The 14171-nt window shown below is 45.0% G+C and overlaps 1 protein-coding gene across 4 annotated transcripts; it reads left to right on the top strand.

Moving 5' to 3' along the window:
* The first annotated feature begins 5346 nt into the window (after positions 1-5346).
* On the top strand, positions 5347-11734 carry LOC125551799 (P-loop containing nucleoside triphosphate hydrolases superfamily protein). 4 transcript variants are annotated; one of them, XM_048715156.2, is made up of 12 exons: positions 5347-5847; positions 5932-5996; positions 6176-6304; positions 6408-6491; positions 6600-6752; positions 6833-6939; positions 7019-7209; positions 9906-10070; positions 10167-10376; positions 10473-10510; positions 10599-10726; positions 10901-11734. In XM_048715156.2, the coding sequence occupies exons 3-12, from the start codon at positions 6241-6243 to the stop codon at positions 11519-11521; spliced, it is 1761 nt and encodes a 586-aa protein (XP_048571113.1). In that variant the 5' UTR covers positions 5347-5847; positions 5932-5996; positions 6176-6240; the 3' UTR covers positions 11522-11734. The 4 variants fall into 4 exon arrangements, with proteins under 4 accessions (XP_048571113.1, XP_048571111.1, XP_087374349.1 ...); XM_048715154.2 differs by having other exon boundaries at positions 5929-5996; XM_087518223.1 differs by lacking the exon at positions 5932-5996.
* The last annotated feature ends 2437 nt before the right edge of the window (positions 11735-14171 follow it).

Genomic DNA, 14171 nt, shown 5'->3' with positions numbered 1-14171 from the left:
ATACCATGCTCTATTAAAAGAAATTATGTTAAAACTGCTTTATGTGATCTTGGAGCCGGTGTTAGTGTTATGCCTCTCTCTTTATATCGTAGACTTGATTTGAATAAGTTGACACCTACTGAAATATCTTTGCAAATGGCTGATAAATCAACTGCTATACCTATCGGTATTTGTGAGGATGTGCCTGTTGTAGTTGCAAACGTTACTATTTTAACGGACTCTGTTATTCTTGATATTCCCGAGGACGATAGTATGTCTATTATTCTTGGAAGACCCTTTTTGAATACTGTAGGGGCTATTATTGATTGCACTAAAGGCAATGTCACTTTTCATGTTAATGGTAATAAGTATACGGTACACTTTTCGAAGAAACAACCTCAAGTTCATAGTATCAACTCTATTGGAAAAATTCCATCGATTATATTTGGAGGTTTTGAATTTCCTCTTCCTACTGTCAAGAAGAAATATGATATTCTTATTATTGGGGATGTGCATATCCCCGTTGAGGTAACATAGTGTTATTCGAAATTTCTCCGGTTCCATGTTATTCGGAATGAGTTCGTTAACAAGACTTGATCAACCTTGTTAGTGGATTCCTTTTGATGATCATGAGAAGGATGAAACTAGAAGGCACAACCTTCTGTACCCCACTTTTACTTTCTATTATTTATATTAAATAAAATAAAAATAAATATTTTTCTGTCTGTTATCTGATTATCCGTGCAATATAAAAATACCTCGAAAATAAAAGTTCTCCAAATGCCCTGAAATTTAAATATTATTTTTTTTCTAGAATATTTGAGGATTTATGGAACAGAGAACACACCAGGGGGGCCAACCACCTTGCCACGAGGGTGGAGGGCGCACCCCCCTGCCTTGTGGGCCCATGGTGGCCCTCCTCCACTTATCCTTTCACCCATACACTCCTTCTTCCTCCCCCAAACACGAATAACCAGCTCAAGCCCGAGTCCAAGCTCGTTTTGCTGCCATTTTCGATCTCCTTGCTCAAAGCACCTCTCACAAAACTGTTTCGGGAGATTGTTCCTTGGTATGTGACTCCTCCATTGGTCCAATTAGTTTTTGTTCTAGTGCTTTATTCATTGCAAATTTTTGCTGCTTAGGTGACCCTGTTCTTGAGCTTGCATGTCAAATTTATATGGTTCCAAGTAGTTTTGATGCATGATATAGGCCCTAGGCACTTATAGGAGTCATTACTATCAATATTATTGAGTTTGTTTACTTTTATTTTGAAGTTACTAAAAATTTCAGAATTTTTCAAAAAATGATGAGACTTTTGAGGGGCTCATCGAGCCAAAGCTCGAAGGAAAAGGCACCAAAGCCTAAGTATAATCTGCCTCGCACTGCGGAGGTTCGGGCGTGTGAATGGCCTTCCGAGGATTTCTTAAGAGCAGCCGGGATTTATGAAGATTTTCATGAGTTGGCTCAGACTGCAGGCCTTACCGCTTTCCTCCACGACCAATGCGATCAGTACCTCTTGCTCACCAATAGCTTTGTGCAAAACTTTCATTTTCATTCTAGGAACTCACCACCTACGGTGGAGTTTCATTTATATGATGAGCATAAGGAGATGTCACTTTATGATTTTTGTCGGATTTGTTTAGTCCCTTTTGAGGGCAACACAAAAGAACCACATCGTGATGATGTGGAGGGATTTATTGACACTATCACCGTAGGGGAAACAAGGAAGGTTTTCGATGCACGAATCACTAGCATACACTTTCGTTTTACGTTACTTTGCATTATTTGCTAGTCATTGCTTAATTGGTCGCGAGAACTGTGGAAACCTGAGCATCCCTGATATTATTATTTTGCACCACGGTCTATACGGTGATAACTCTTTTAGTATGGGCGGCATTATTGCCAAACGGTTAAGTCTGAACCGTACCAAGGGCCCCATCTTTGGAGGCATCTATACTACACGCCTAGCTGCACATTTTAACATACCTATTAGGCATGCTGAGAAGGAAGAAAAAGTGCTGCCTCGTGTTTATCTAGATTATAAAAGTATGGTAGCACATGATTTTATTGTTAAGAATAGGGAAGGAGAGCTTAAATATCAATTGTTCTTTAATAAACATCATCCTGAGACTATTACGTTGCCTGCTCCTTCTTTGTTTGATTTGACTGTAGGCACGTACCTTGTTCCATTGACGGTTATCCACGCCTACTGGAACCCTGCACCAGCCGAGGAGCCAGAGCCGGAACCACAATTTGATCCTTCACGACAGTCTAACTACCAGTGGGATCCGGAGATGATTGTCAGCCAGTGGCAATCGGAGCCTTCCTCCTCTTCTTCGCAGTACGACCCCAACTATTATTATGGATATTTGCCAGGCCAGCCATGGCCATAGACCAACTTAGGCCAAAAGCCTAAGCTTGGTGGAGTACGTATTTCTCACTGACATTACATTTATACTCACACACCTATTGCTAGATGTCGGTGCTCATACTTTTTCGGTGCTCTGCATTTATGTTTTGCGGTCTCAGAAAGGGCTAGCCAGATACCATCCTGTTATATCATATTATGATTGTTTTGAGAAAGTGTTGTCATCCGAGTTTTATTATTATGGCTCGCTAGTTGATTATGCTATTGATATGAGTAAACTTGAGACCTATGCATTATTGCAAATGTGGTTAGTTATAATCTTTGCTGAAAACTTGAATGCTGGCTTTACATATTTACAACAACAAGAGCAAACAGAGTTTGTAAAAGTTTTTCTTTATCACTTTCAGTTTATCAACTGAATTGCTTGAGGACAAGCAAAAATTTAAGCTTGGGGGAGTTGATACGTCTCCAACGTATCTACTTTTCCAAACACTTTTGCCCTTATTTTGGACTCTAACTTGCACGATTTGAATGGAACTAACCCGGACTAACGCTGTTTTCAGCAGAATTACCATGGTGTTATTTATGTGCAGGAGCAAACGTTTTCAGAATGACCTGAAACTTCACGGAGACACTTTTCAGAAAATAAGAAAAATACCTGCCAACGATGAAGGCCAGGGGGCCCACCGTCTCTCCACGAGGGTGGGGGGTGCGCCTGCCCCCCTAGGGCGTGCCCCCTACCTCGTGGGCCCCCTATTGCCTCTCCGACTCTAACTCCACCTCCATATATTGAGTTTCATTGAGAGAAAAAATCAGGGAGAAGAAATCATCGCGTTTTACGATACGGAGCCGCTGCCAAGCCCTAAAACCTCTTGGGAGGGCTGATCTGGAGTCTGTTCGGGGCTCCGGAGAGGGGAATCCGTCGCCACCGTCAAAATCAACCATCCTCCATCACCAATTTCATGATGCTCACCGCCGTGCGTGAGTAATTCCATCGTAGGCTTGCTGGACGGTGATGGGTTGGATGGGATCTATTATGTAATCGAGTTAGTTTTGTTACGGTTTGATCCCTAGTGTCCACTATGTTCTGAGATTGATGTTGCTATGACTTTGCTGTGCTTAATGCTTGTCACTAGGGCCCAAGTGCCATGATTTCAGATCTGAACCTATTATGATTTCATCAATATATGAGTGTTCTTGATCCTATCTTGCAAGTCTATAGTCACCTATTATGTGTTATGATCCGTTAACCCCGAAGTGACAATAATTGGGATACTTACCGGTGATGACCGTAGTTTGAGGAGTTCATGTATTCACTATGTGTTAATGCTTTGTTCCGGTTCTCTATTAAAAGGGGACCTTAATATCCCTTAGTTTCCGTAAGGACCCCGCTGCCACGGGAGGGTAGGACAAAAGATGTCATGCAAGTTCTTTTCCATAAGCACGTATGACTATGTTTGGAATACATGCCTACATTATATCAATGAACTGGAGCTAGTTCTGTGTCACCCTAGGTTATGACTGTTACATGATGAACTGCATCCGGCATAATTCTCCATCACCGATCCATTGCCTACGAGTTTTCCATATATTGTTCTTCGCTTATTTACTTTTTCGTTGCTATTGCTATCATCACTACAAAATACCAAAAATATTACTTTTACTACTGTTACCTTTTGCTACCGTTATCACCACTATCATATTACTTTGCTACTAAACACTTTGCTGCAGATATTAAGTTTCCAGGTGTGGTTGAATTGACAACTCAGCTGCTAATACTTGAGAATATTCTTTGGCTCCCCTTGTGTCGAATCAATAAATTTGGGTTGAATACTCTACCCTCGAAAACTGTTGCGATCCCCTATACTTGTGGGTTATCATACGGCTGGTCTCCTTAGTCAGCTCACGGCTCGTCTTCGCGCTGAATTCGCCATCAAGGACTTCGGTCATTTGCACTACTTCCTCGGTGTCGAGGTGGTGCGCCGTCCGGATGGCTTCTTCCTTCATCAGCGGAAGTACGCTCATGAGCTCCTCGAGCGCGCCGGCATGCTTAACTGCAAGCCCGCCGCTACGCCTGTTGATACGAAGGCCAAGCTCTCTGTCACAGATGGTTCTCCTGCTTCGGATGCTGCTTTCTATCGGTCTATCGTTGGTGCTCTCCAGTACCTCACTCTGACTCGACCGAAGATCCAGTATGCCGTGCGGCAGGTGTGTCTTCATATGCATGCTCCTCGCGACGTTCATTGGGCTGCCATCAAGCGGATTCTTCGCTATATCCGTGGCACTATGGATCTTGACGTCATGCTTCACGCCTCCACCGACACCGCCCTCACCGCCTACTCCGATGCAGACTGGGCGGGCTGCACTGACACTCGTCGCTCCACTTTGGGCTATTGTGTCTACCTTGGCCCCTCACTCATCTCATGGTTGTCCAAGCGGCAGCCTACGGTCTCTCGTTCCAGTGCTGAGGCTGAGTATCGTGCGGTGGCCAACGCCGTTGCCGAGTGTTCGTGGCTTCGGCAGCTGCTTCAGTAGCTCTCTTGCCCTGTTGACCGTGCCACGGTGGTCTACTGCGACAACATCTCGGCGGTCTACCTCTCCGCTAACCCGGTGCATCATCGACGGACCAAGCATATTGAGTTGGATATTCATTTTATTCGGGAATAGGTTGCCCTTGGCCATATTCGTGTTCTACACATCCCCACTTCCCAACAATTTGCAGATATCATGACCAAGGGCCTGCCTACGGCATCATTTGAGGAGTTCCGGTCCAGTCTTTGCATCAGCCGCGGTGCCGCTTCGACTGGGGGGGGGGGTGGTGTTGAGTATATGTGTTATGTGCATATTGTGTATTGGGCCCACCTCCTAGTTTCATGTATAGTTGAGGTCCGTGGCCCACCTTTGTACATCATATATACGTGCATAGACACGATAGCAATACATTGTGCAATTCCCACAACACACAACCCACATGCCCCCCCCCCCCCTCTCTCTTCATTCCAAAACAACTGTTCATTGATGGGTTTCTTCCTCTGATATATCATTCTATCTCCTTGGGTGATCTTGGAAAGAAGCCCTTTCCAGTGTGGTGTGAAGCACTTTCTGGTGTATAGCTTAGCTTTGCTTGTGTGGTGTTCTTGAGTGGAATAAAGGTAGAGCGTGCATTCTTGTGGCTTGGGATAGGTAGGATTCTTCCTTCTTCCACAGCCATGTGCTGCATGCAGCTTTGAGCTTTGGTAATTGCTTCTAGGCTCTAGCCACCCCCAGTCCCAGCTTTAGCCATCAAGATCCAAGAAAGATCAGGACCAAAAAGTCTTGAGCTGCAATCATTCCGAGCTGCATTGTAGTGAGGAATTGTCCCCTAGCTTGGCTCACGCTTTATTCCTCATATTATCTGTCCTTACTCTGGCACTAGATCAAAGATCAAGAACACAACTCCCTGTTTCCCGAGGAGAAAAGGAATCAGGGACAAGCTCAAGCAGCAGCAGATTCTCCTCAAGGTATCAGGGTGTTCTTTCTTGTGTTCTTTTTGTCCATGTGGTGACTTCTGTGCCAACGTATTCTTCAATCTTGTTCTGAAGAAGCTATCTGGGAAAAGCCCCTATATTTAATTGGGTCCAAGAGGAGCTATAGATGCAACAATCATAAGGTATTGGAGAAATTATGTACTTAATGTTATTTAGCTGGGCAGATTCCCTTTGAAGTACACATATTAATGTCTTCCTGCCTGCATAGGGCCAATCATTGCAAAGGTGTTTGGAATATATTCCCTCTGCTCTTGTCATTCTTTGCTTGTAAGGAGTTGTTTCATATTCCTTCCTTTTCCAGTTCTTCTCTCACTACGAAGCAGATGAAGCTTCTCTGAGGAAGGAAGAAGCTCTTGCTTTCTTTGCATGGAGAACGAGGCCAACGGCGGAATCGTACTTGGCCATGACAAGGAAATCTCAACCCTGCAAGGTTCAGACCACCACACTCTCCTGCTGTTTATTAAGTCCATTCATGTGACGATTCACCGAAACAGAAACCGCCAAATAATTCTTTCGGCTCCGTGGTGTTTCAGAAGAGATTTCTGCTCTGAGATCGAGGCAGAGGCATCTCAACCGGACAAGACGTGAGGCGCTGGACAAGCTCATAGACCTGAAAGGTACCGCCTTTGATCCTAGAACTAAATAGCAGTTGGTGTTCTCCCCAGCATAGATTTAGAGTTGGTATTCCTTGAGACTCTAAGAAGCTGAATTTGGATAAAATTCAGGAAGTATCAGGGTGTTCTGCCGAGTCCAGCCGTCGATCTCAACCAAGATCAAATCACCAGTTACTGTCGAACAAGAGAACATCGCAGTTCGAGCAGTGGGGATCAAGAAAGATTTCGGTGTTGATCGGGTGTTTGACCAGGAGTCAACGCAAGGTAGCTTCTCGATTCGATCTTGCCTCACTACATTTTCACTGCTTATCTATCTTCTTCAAGTGTAACTGTTGATGATGCAGATGATGTGTTCCATGAGGTGAGGCCAATCCTCCGATCTGCACTTGACGGGCACAACGTCTGCATCCTTGCTTTTGGCCAAACTGGGACCGGGAAGACCTATACAATGGTCAGTTGGTGCTTGAGCTCAATTGATTGAATTCAAGGCAATATCTGAAATATCCTTTGAAACTGCTAACTGCTTGCAGGAAGGAACTAGCGATAACCTTGGCCTTGTGCCTCGAGCGATTCAGGAACTGTTTTCTCATGCTGCTCAAGATACTTCATCCACATACTCTTTCTCCATAAGCATGCTCGAGGTCTACATGGGAAGTCTCAGGGACTTGTTGGCACCAAGGCAGCAGCCTCTCTTCAGGTCCATAGAAGGCAATACAACTTGGTAAGACCCATCTGTTAGAGTTGTGTCGAATATTATTATACAAGTTAGGTTACAGTTAGACTTGGAGTCGTACGGTGTGTAGACAGGATATGGAGTCGTGTCCAAATAGGACACGTGTATCCTAGGCCTGTCATATATAGCGGGGGTAGACACATGATGTAACATATGCCAACATAATAGTATCGGAACGCAGGGGAAGCCGGCGGCATGTGCCGGTGTCCAGGGCGACTGAGTGCGGTATTGTAGCGGTGTCATGGGGAGGAGCGCCCATAGTCAAGCCCCGGGGATGTAGCCATATCGGTGAACCTCGTTAACAAATCTCGGTGTCGTGCTTGTGTGATTGATTGGTCCTCGGTAGATCGACGATAGCCTCGGATTTATTCTAACAAGTGGTATCAGAGTTAGGTTGTTCGAAGGGTGTTGTTGATCTAGAGGAAACAAGGTTGATGTTGTGATCGTGATCGCCGGGAAGTCGTGAAGCGGCATGAGGCGAAAAGTCGATCGGAATACATCCGACTTGGTGGAAAGCAATCTGAAGGCAAGCGACGTCGGGCAAGTGCGTTGGAGTTCTCGTCGATCGGATAGGTACGAGATCGATCCGGTTTTGGCGAGATGGGCGTGTAGGCAGCGGCTCGACCGGAGCGGCGCGGACCAAGTCGGGCGCTGGGTCGCAGGGAACCGAAGCCGAGCAGGCTCGTTGGTAGTCTAGGCCGTGTCAAGCTGGTTGCGTGCCTGATGGACTAGGCCATTGTGTAGCCACGAGGTGGAGGCTTTGGGCAAGGCCTGGTGGGGTCTATACGTGTGAGGTGCTGCTGCTGATACACGTGATATGGGAACCAAGCCGTGAGATTTGTTTTGGACAAAAAGAGGACCGAGTCCTCGTTATGACAGCACAAGGCTGCAGATCTAATTGGCAGAAGGAAAAAGATCATCATGTTGGGCTTCCATCGAGAGACGTTGACAGAACAGGCAATTGCTAGCATCGTGAAGTTTGAAGCTAAAGATAATTTTTCATAAAGTCAGCCGCATGAAGAACCAGGGCGCCAATGGGTACCGGGTTTGAGGTGGAGAAGTTTACGGAACTGAAAATCTTGGGTTATGGCAGACAAGGGTGAAAAATTTCTTGGCACAACAGGGATGCTTGAAGGCGTGTTGCGTGAAGTCAATTCAACTAAGATGGAATTATTATGTGATGGATGAAAATTTTTGGAAGACGATTTGGGAGCCTTGAGCGTGTCATGCAGCCGGGCAAGTTCGGCTGGGTCGGACTAGATAGTCTGACGGATCGACGTGAGTCGGTTGAAACAGAAGACGGTGGTAGGATCCGCGACGGCGACATAGGAGCGTGATGCTGATGGTGACCGACTTCTGGGCGTGGAAACACGTGTCGCAGGCCCCGAGGGCTTGTGTGGCTTCGACAAGACTATGGCGCGGGGTTGATTCAAGATGGCGTACGCATATGAGGTTGAAGTCGACGGGGCGCAGAGGTGGACTAATCATCTACCATGAAGTTATGTTGAAGGTGGAGCTGGATTGAGGGGCTACGGTGTAAGTGCATAGAGAGTCGAAGCCTATTCAGCTGGAAAAAAGCGAGGGACGTGTAATTCGGACTGGAGCCCAATGGTCTGATGAAAGCGTGAAACTCGTCATCGGTCGGTGATGATCGGTGGTGCTCTGCAGTAGGGGTTGAGTGGTGTGGATTCGCGACCCTTGAGACTCTTCCGGGACAGCGGAGGCTCGACGCGGTAATAGCGGCGAGGCGTGCGATACGCACGGGGCATGGAGACGGGCCAGGGCTCTGGTGGTCATACATGTGGTGAGACAACTGCGAATTTGACTCGGAACGACTACAAGCAACGGTGAAATTCCTTCAAGTTTCAGATAAACGGTCAAGAAAGAAGCAGTGATGTTGAGTTCAGGTAACTCTTATGTGTGACACCCAATATGTGAGTTGTTCACTTTCACGAAGGCCAGTGATCAGTGTGTGATGGCGTTGGAATGATACTCCGGAAGTTGAGAGCACAAACTAGAGTAACAAGAAACTTAATTTTGCTCGAGTGTTCACTGTGGTTAAGAAAAGAAGGGACTACAAGTTGCAGGTGAAGTCATATGGAGTCTTTGGAGTAGCAGCGGTTCTCATGGGATAAGCTCAAGTTCAATGTACATGAAAGTTTGACGCATGGACAAATCCAGGATGGTGGAGTATATTCGCCAAGGTGGAGTTTGTTAGAGTTGTGTCGAATATTATTATACAAGTTAGGTTACAGTTGGACTTGGAGTCGTACGGTGTGTAGACAGGATATGGAGTCGTGTCCAAGTAGGACACGTGTATCCTAGACCTCTTATATATAGCGGGGGTAGACGCACAATGTAAACTATGCCAACATAATAGCACCGGAACGCAGGGGAAGCCGGCGGCATGTGCCGGTGTCCAGGGCGACTGGGTGCAGTATTGTAGCGGTGTCATGGGAAGGAGCGCCCATAGTCAGACCCCAGGGATGTAGCCATATCGGTAAACCTCATTAACAAATCTTGGTGTTGTGCTTGTGTGATTGCTTGGTCCTCGGTAGATCGACGATGGCCTCGAATTTATTCTAACACCATCAATGCACTTGTAAATTAGTAGAAGTACTTATCAAGTAAGACCATCAATTCTCAAAGTGCAGCAAATGCGCCTTTTTTTTTGAGTTTTTCAGTAACCTCAGCATTCTAGCAACCACAAGTGGCTCCGTCCAAGTCGAGGGGCTCACCGATGTCACAGTACCGGACCTCAAGAAAGCCAACCAGTGGTACTCCAGAGGACGGCGATCCCGATCGACATCCTGGACAAACGTCAACAATGTTTCAAGCCGATCACACTGGTGGGTTGGTCCAGACAGAGTTTCAGCTTGTGCAGTATGTAGTATTAACTTGAACAGTACCCAATTTTATCTTGTCTTAGCTCTGTCTGTGTGTAGTTTGACAAGAATTACCATAAGGAGATGTGGAGGTGTGACTGAACAAGTCAGCAAGCTGTGGCTCGTGGATCTTGGTGGCAGCGAGCGGTTGCTCAAGACTGGTGCATCTGGATTGATAATGGATGAGGGTAAGGCCATAAACCTGTCTCTGTCAGCCCTTGGAGATGTCATCGCTGCACTAAGGAGAAAGAGAAGCCATGTTCCATACAGGTAGTAGTTCCTTCGTATGTCGACAGGTTAATTCTCATGTTCCAAAGTAGTACTGTACTTACTTAGGTCTTACCTTGTGTTTGTCAAACTCTGTAGAAATAGCAAGCTTACCCAGATTCTCAGTGATTCTCTCGGTACGGGAAAACCCAACTTCAGATCAATTTGAAGCATCAAATGTGGAAACCTATATATATGTTTATTATGTTGATTTGCTAAAAACAGGTGATGGCTCAAAAGTTGTGATGGTAGTGCACATCAGCCCTTCCAAGGACGACGTGGGTGAGACAATTTGTTCGCTGGGCTTTGCGAAAAGAGCCAGGCTGATAGAATCCAGCAGAGAGCTTTCAGAGGTAAGATAAGATAAGAGGGTGAATGATGAACCAAAGCTCCTATGTACTATTCCCTTCGTCCCATAATATAAGAGCGTTTTTAACACTAAGTGTCAAAAACGCTCTTATATTATGGGACGAAGGGAGTAGTATTTACGTAGATTACATGTAAAGGCGTCCCTTGTATTGGTGCAGGACTTGAAAATGTTAAAGCGGAAGCGGCTCGCGGAGCTTGACAAGGAAATATGTGACGCCGAGCAAGAGCTCGGGGTTCTGAATGCACAAATAAGGAGTGCTGAGAGGTCTGTGGAGGAGAGGAAGAAGCTTTGTCCCTCCGTCTGTCAGGCTCTCAGCGACGAGAAGGGGTCGCCCAGAAGCATTCTGGTGGCAGGACACATTGATGCCGCAGACAGCCCTCAGGCAACCGAGAGGGCCAAGAGCAGGATGGTCCATCATGGATCAGTCCCTCACTTCATGTCCGCAACAGTGTGCAGCCGTCAAAGACACGGCGCGGCAAGCCATTCCGTCAGTAAACCGAGGCTGACAAAATCAGTGAACACGTACTCATCTAAGCCAAGTGGGAGCCAGTCGGTCAGCCACTCCGCATCCAAGGCTAGGTCAGTGGCATTCTCATCCGGTGAGCCTAGGCTGAAATACTTGTCTGTCAAATCTGATCAGATCAACGTAAACAGTAACAGCGCCGATTCGACGGTAGCGTCGACGCCTCGGCCTCGGCCAAGGGAGAGTCTTGTTTCCAGGCCGGTACAGAGAGCTCCCCTGCATCAGCACAGGAGAAGGATGTCATGCTTAACCTGAACTCACAGAAATAGTACATACAGATTGCATAGCACTGATTTTGACTTGTTGTTTCGTGGTGAAATGTTTTGGGAACATGTCTGCAGCTGTTTGATAGTTTGGGTGTGTTAACTTGTGTAACTAACTACTGGAGGGCCTTTTTTTCTCGAATATGCACGAGTGTGTATATCATATATTAAAGAAGGAAAAGCATAGAAAGCATCCACCAGTCAATTACAAGTGTGGTGATTTCTCACACATATGTACAACACCACTCCACCTAGTACACATTAGACTACTCCTCCCCACTAATCCACCTCGCTAAACCCGCAAGCACGAAGTCGACGTTTCCTTTCATAAGTCCAGAACGCACCCAAATCCTTCCTTCTGCCTCTGTTCTCCGCATGAGCTGGTGGGTCGATGGAGGGCCTTTCCTTTGCTCCTTTTGGTTTCAAACGGAAGACTACTGGAGCGCCCTTCCTTTGCTCCTTTTGGTTTCAAACGGAAGGGCACAAGGATGCGAGTGTGAGAGGTATGGTAAATGGAGCTGTAACTGTAATTGAATTTGACTAATGCTTTTGATTGCTCTGTTGAATTGTAATTTGGAAAGGAAAAAATGTAGTACATCATCACTTAACATACTGTTCTGATTCAGGCTATGAAAACAGATATGATTGTTTCAGGTTTGTTGCATGGATTGTCCTAGGGTCATATTCTCTAAAAAAACAAAAAATATATTCTAGGGTCACATTCTCTAAATAACAAAAGATTATCCTAGGGTCATATTCTCTAAAAAAAACAAAAAATATATTCTAGGGTCACATTCTCTAAATAACAAAAGATTATCCTAGGATCATATTATCTAAAAAAACAAAAAAAAAATTCTAGGGTCACATTCTCTAAATAACAAAAGATTATCCTAGGATCGTATTCTCTAAAAAGATGACATGAGTTGAAAGTTATCTTGAAATTTAGCTGCACCTCAGTTTACCGCACAAGTGTTGGATGTAACTACTCTTTCACTGAATCTGCATACCTTAGTTGCTAATTGAGGTGTAGTTAAGTTTGAACTTTGAAGAGAAGTAGTGCATTGCAGGTTAAGCATATGACATGAGTAAAAGCTTGGTGAAGCAACTTATTTGCTTCCAACACAAGGCAAGTATATGCAACTGGGTATGCATAGGCTACTGGGGGTGTTATTTTTGGAGGTATGCATAGGCTCGAGGGACCAGTGGATGGCATATGTGGTGGAGCGGCGTTCCATGTGACGCATTGATGACGTGGAGTCTCGGCGGCGTGGCGTGGCAGGGCCTCGGTGACGAATGTGTGATGATGGACGCGTGTAGGGAGGAGGTGTTGTTTGGCGCCGTGGTGGCGTTGACATCAGGCCTACCAAGGTCGATGCGTCAGTATTTGCTCTGAACATGGATCAATGGAAGACAACGGCGACGACCTAAGTGCGTCGGACCGGTTCGTACCCCAGACCTGGTATGTGGCTTGGTTGGGGTCTCCGGGTTTAGATGTTAGGCTTAGGTGAGAGGTTTGGCTATTCAGCTCACACTTTCTGCATCCCTTCATCAGTGGATAGGAGTAGCGACAGATGTTGCCGAGATGACAGGCTTCAGACATATTGATGTATTATTTTGTAAGGTCTTTCTAAATAATTAATAAAATGGTTGCTCGCATCTCCCAGATATAGGGGCTGGAGTCATCCTCCTTTTCTAAAAAAAAAGTATATGCAACTGGGTGTAGTACTGCAGCATCTCAAATATATTACATATAGTCTTGTCAGTGTATAGTTGACCAGGCCTCTGCTCCGTTCCAAAACAAAATCCTACACCTCCATAAACTTACAAAAGTTTACGTAATCCTTTTCACTAATTTTTTTGGGGGCGGGAGGTGAGCCTCTTCCTCCACTTAAGCCCATCCTAATCTTCCACGTATGTCTTCCCGTTAAAACACTTAAAATATATACGTATGTGAAGCATCGCTAATTTCAAAATACTTGAAGTTCTAGGTTTGTCCTAAGTCAAACTTATTCAAGTTTGATCAAGTTTATAGAACAAATTAGTAAATCCACAACACCGAATATATATAGTATGAAAACATATTTTATGATGAATCTAACGAACTAATTTGGCATTGTAGGTGTTGATATATTTTTCTATAGACTTAGTCAAACTTAAATCTACTAGTAGAACTTAAGGCCTTCTTTGGTTCATAGGATAGGAATTTTATAGGAAGAAGAAAATCATAGGAAGTGAGATGACATGTATGTCAATTCCTATAGAGAAAGAGATGTCATTTGGTGCATAGGATAAGATTTTTTTCCATTGAGTCTAGGCTAATATTTTTTTCCTCCAAAACGTGAAGGATTGATTCCTATCCTACATAGGAATAGGAATCCATTCCTACAAACCAAAGGGCTTCAAAGGAATTTTTTTCTTTGCAAATCCTATCCTATAGAATTCCTATAAAAATCCTACAAACCAAAGGAGGCCTAAGTATTTTGGACTGTAGGGAGCATGTACGTTCTTCAATCTGTTTTCTTCTGATAAATGTGAGGTCTTCATTGGTACACACATTTGATAACCATCTACTCTCTCCGTCCCAAAATAAGTGTCGATGATTTAGTACAACTTACAAAGTTGTACTAAATCATCAACGCTTA

Source organism: Triticum urartu, chromosome 4A (genome assembly GCF_056163025.1).
Source record: "Triticum urartu cultivar PI428250 chromosome 4A, HENAU_Tu73, whole genome shotgun sequence".
In the NCBI taxonomy this organism is placed as follows: domain Eukaryota; kingdom Viridiplantae; phylum Streptophyta; class Magnoliopsida; order Poales; family Poaceae; genus Triticum; species Triticum urartu.
Note: the sequence above shows the minus strand (reverse complement) of the source record. Positions and strands in the feature narration are given on the sequence as shown.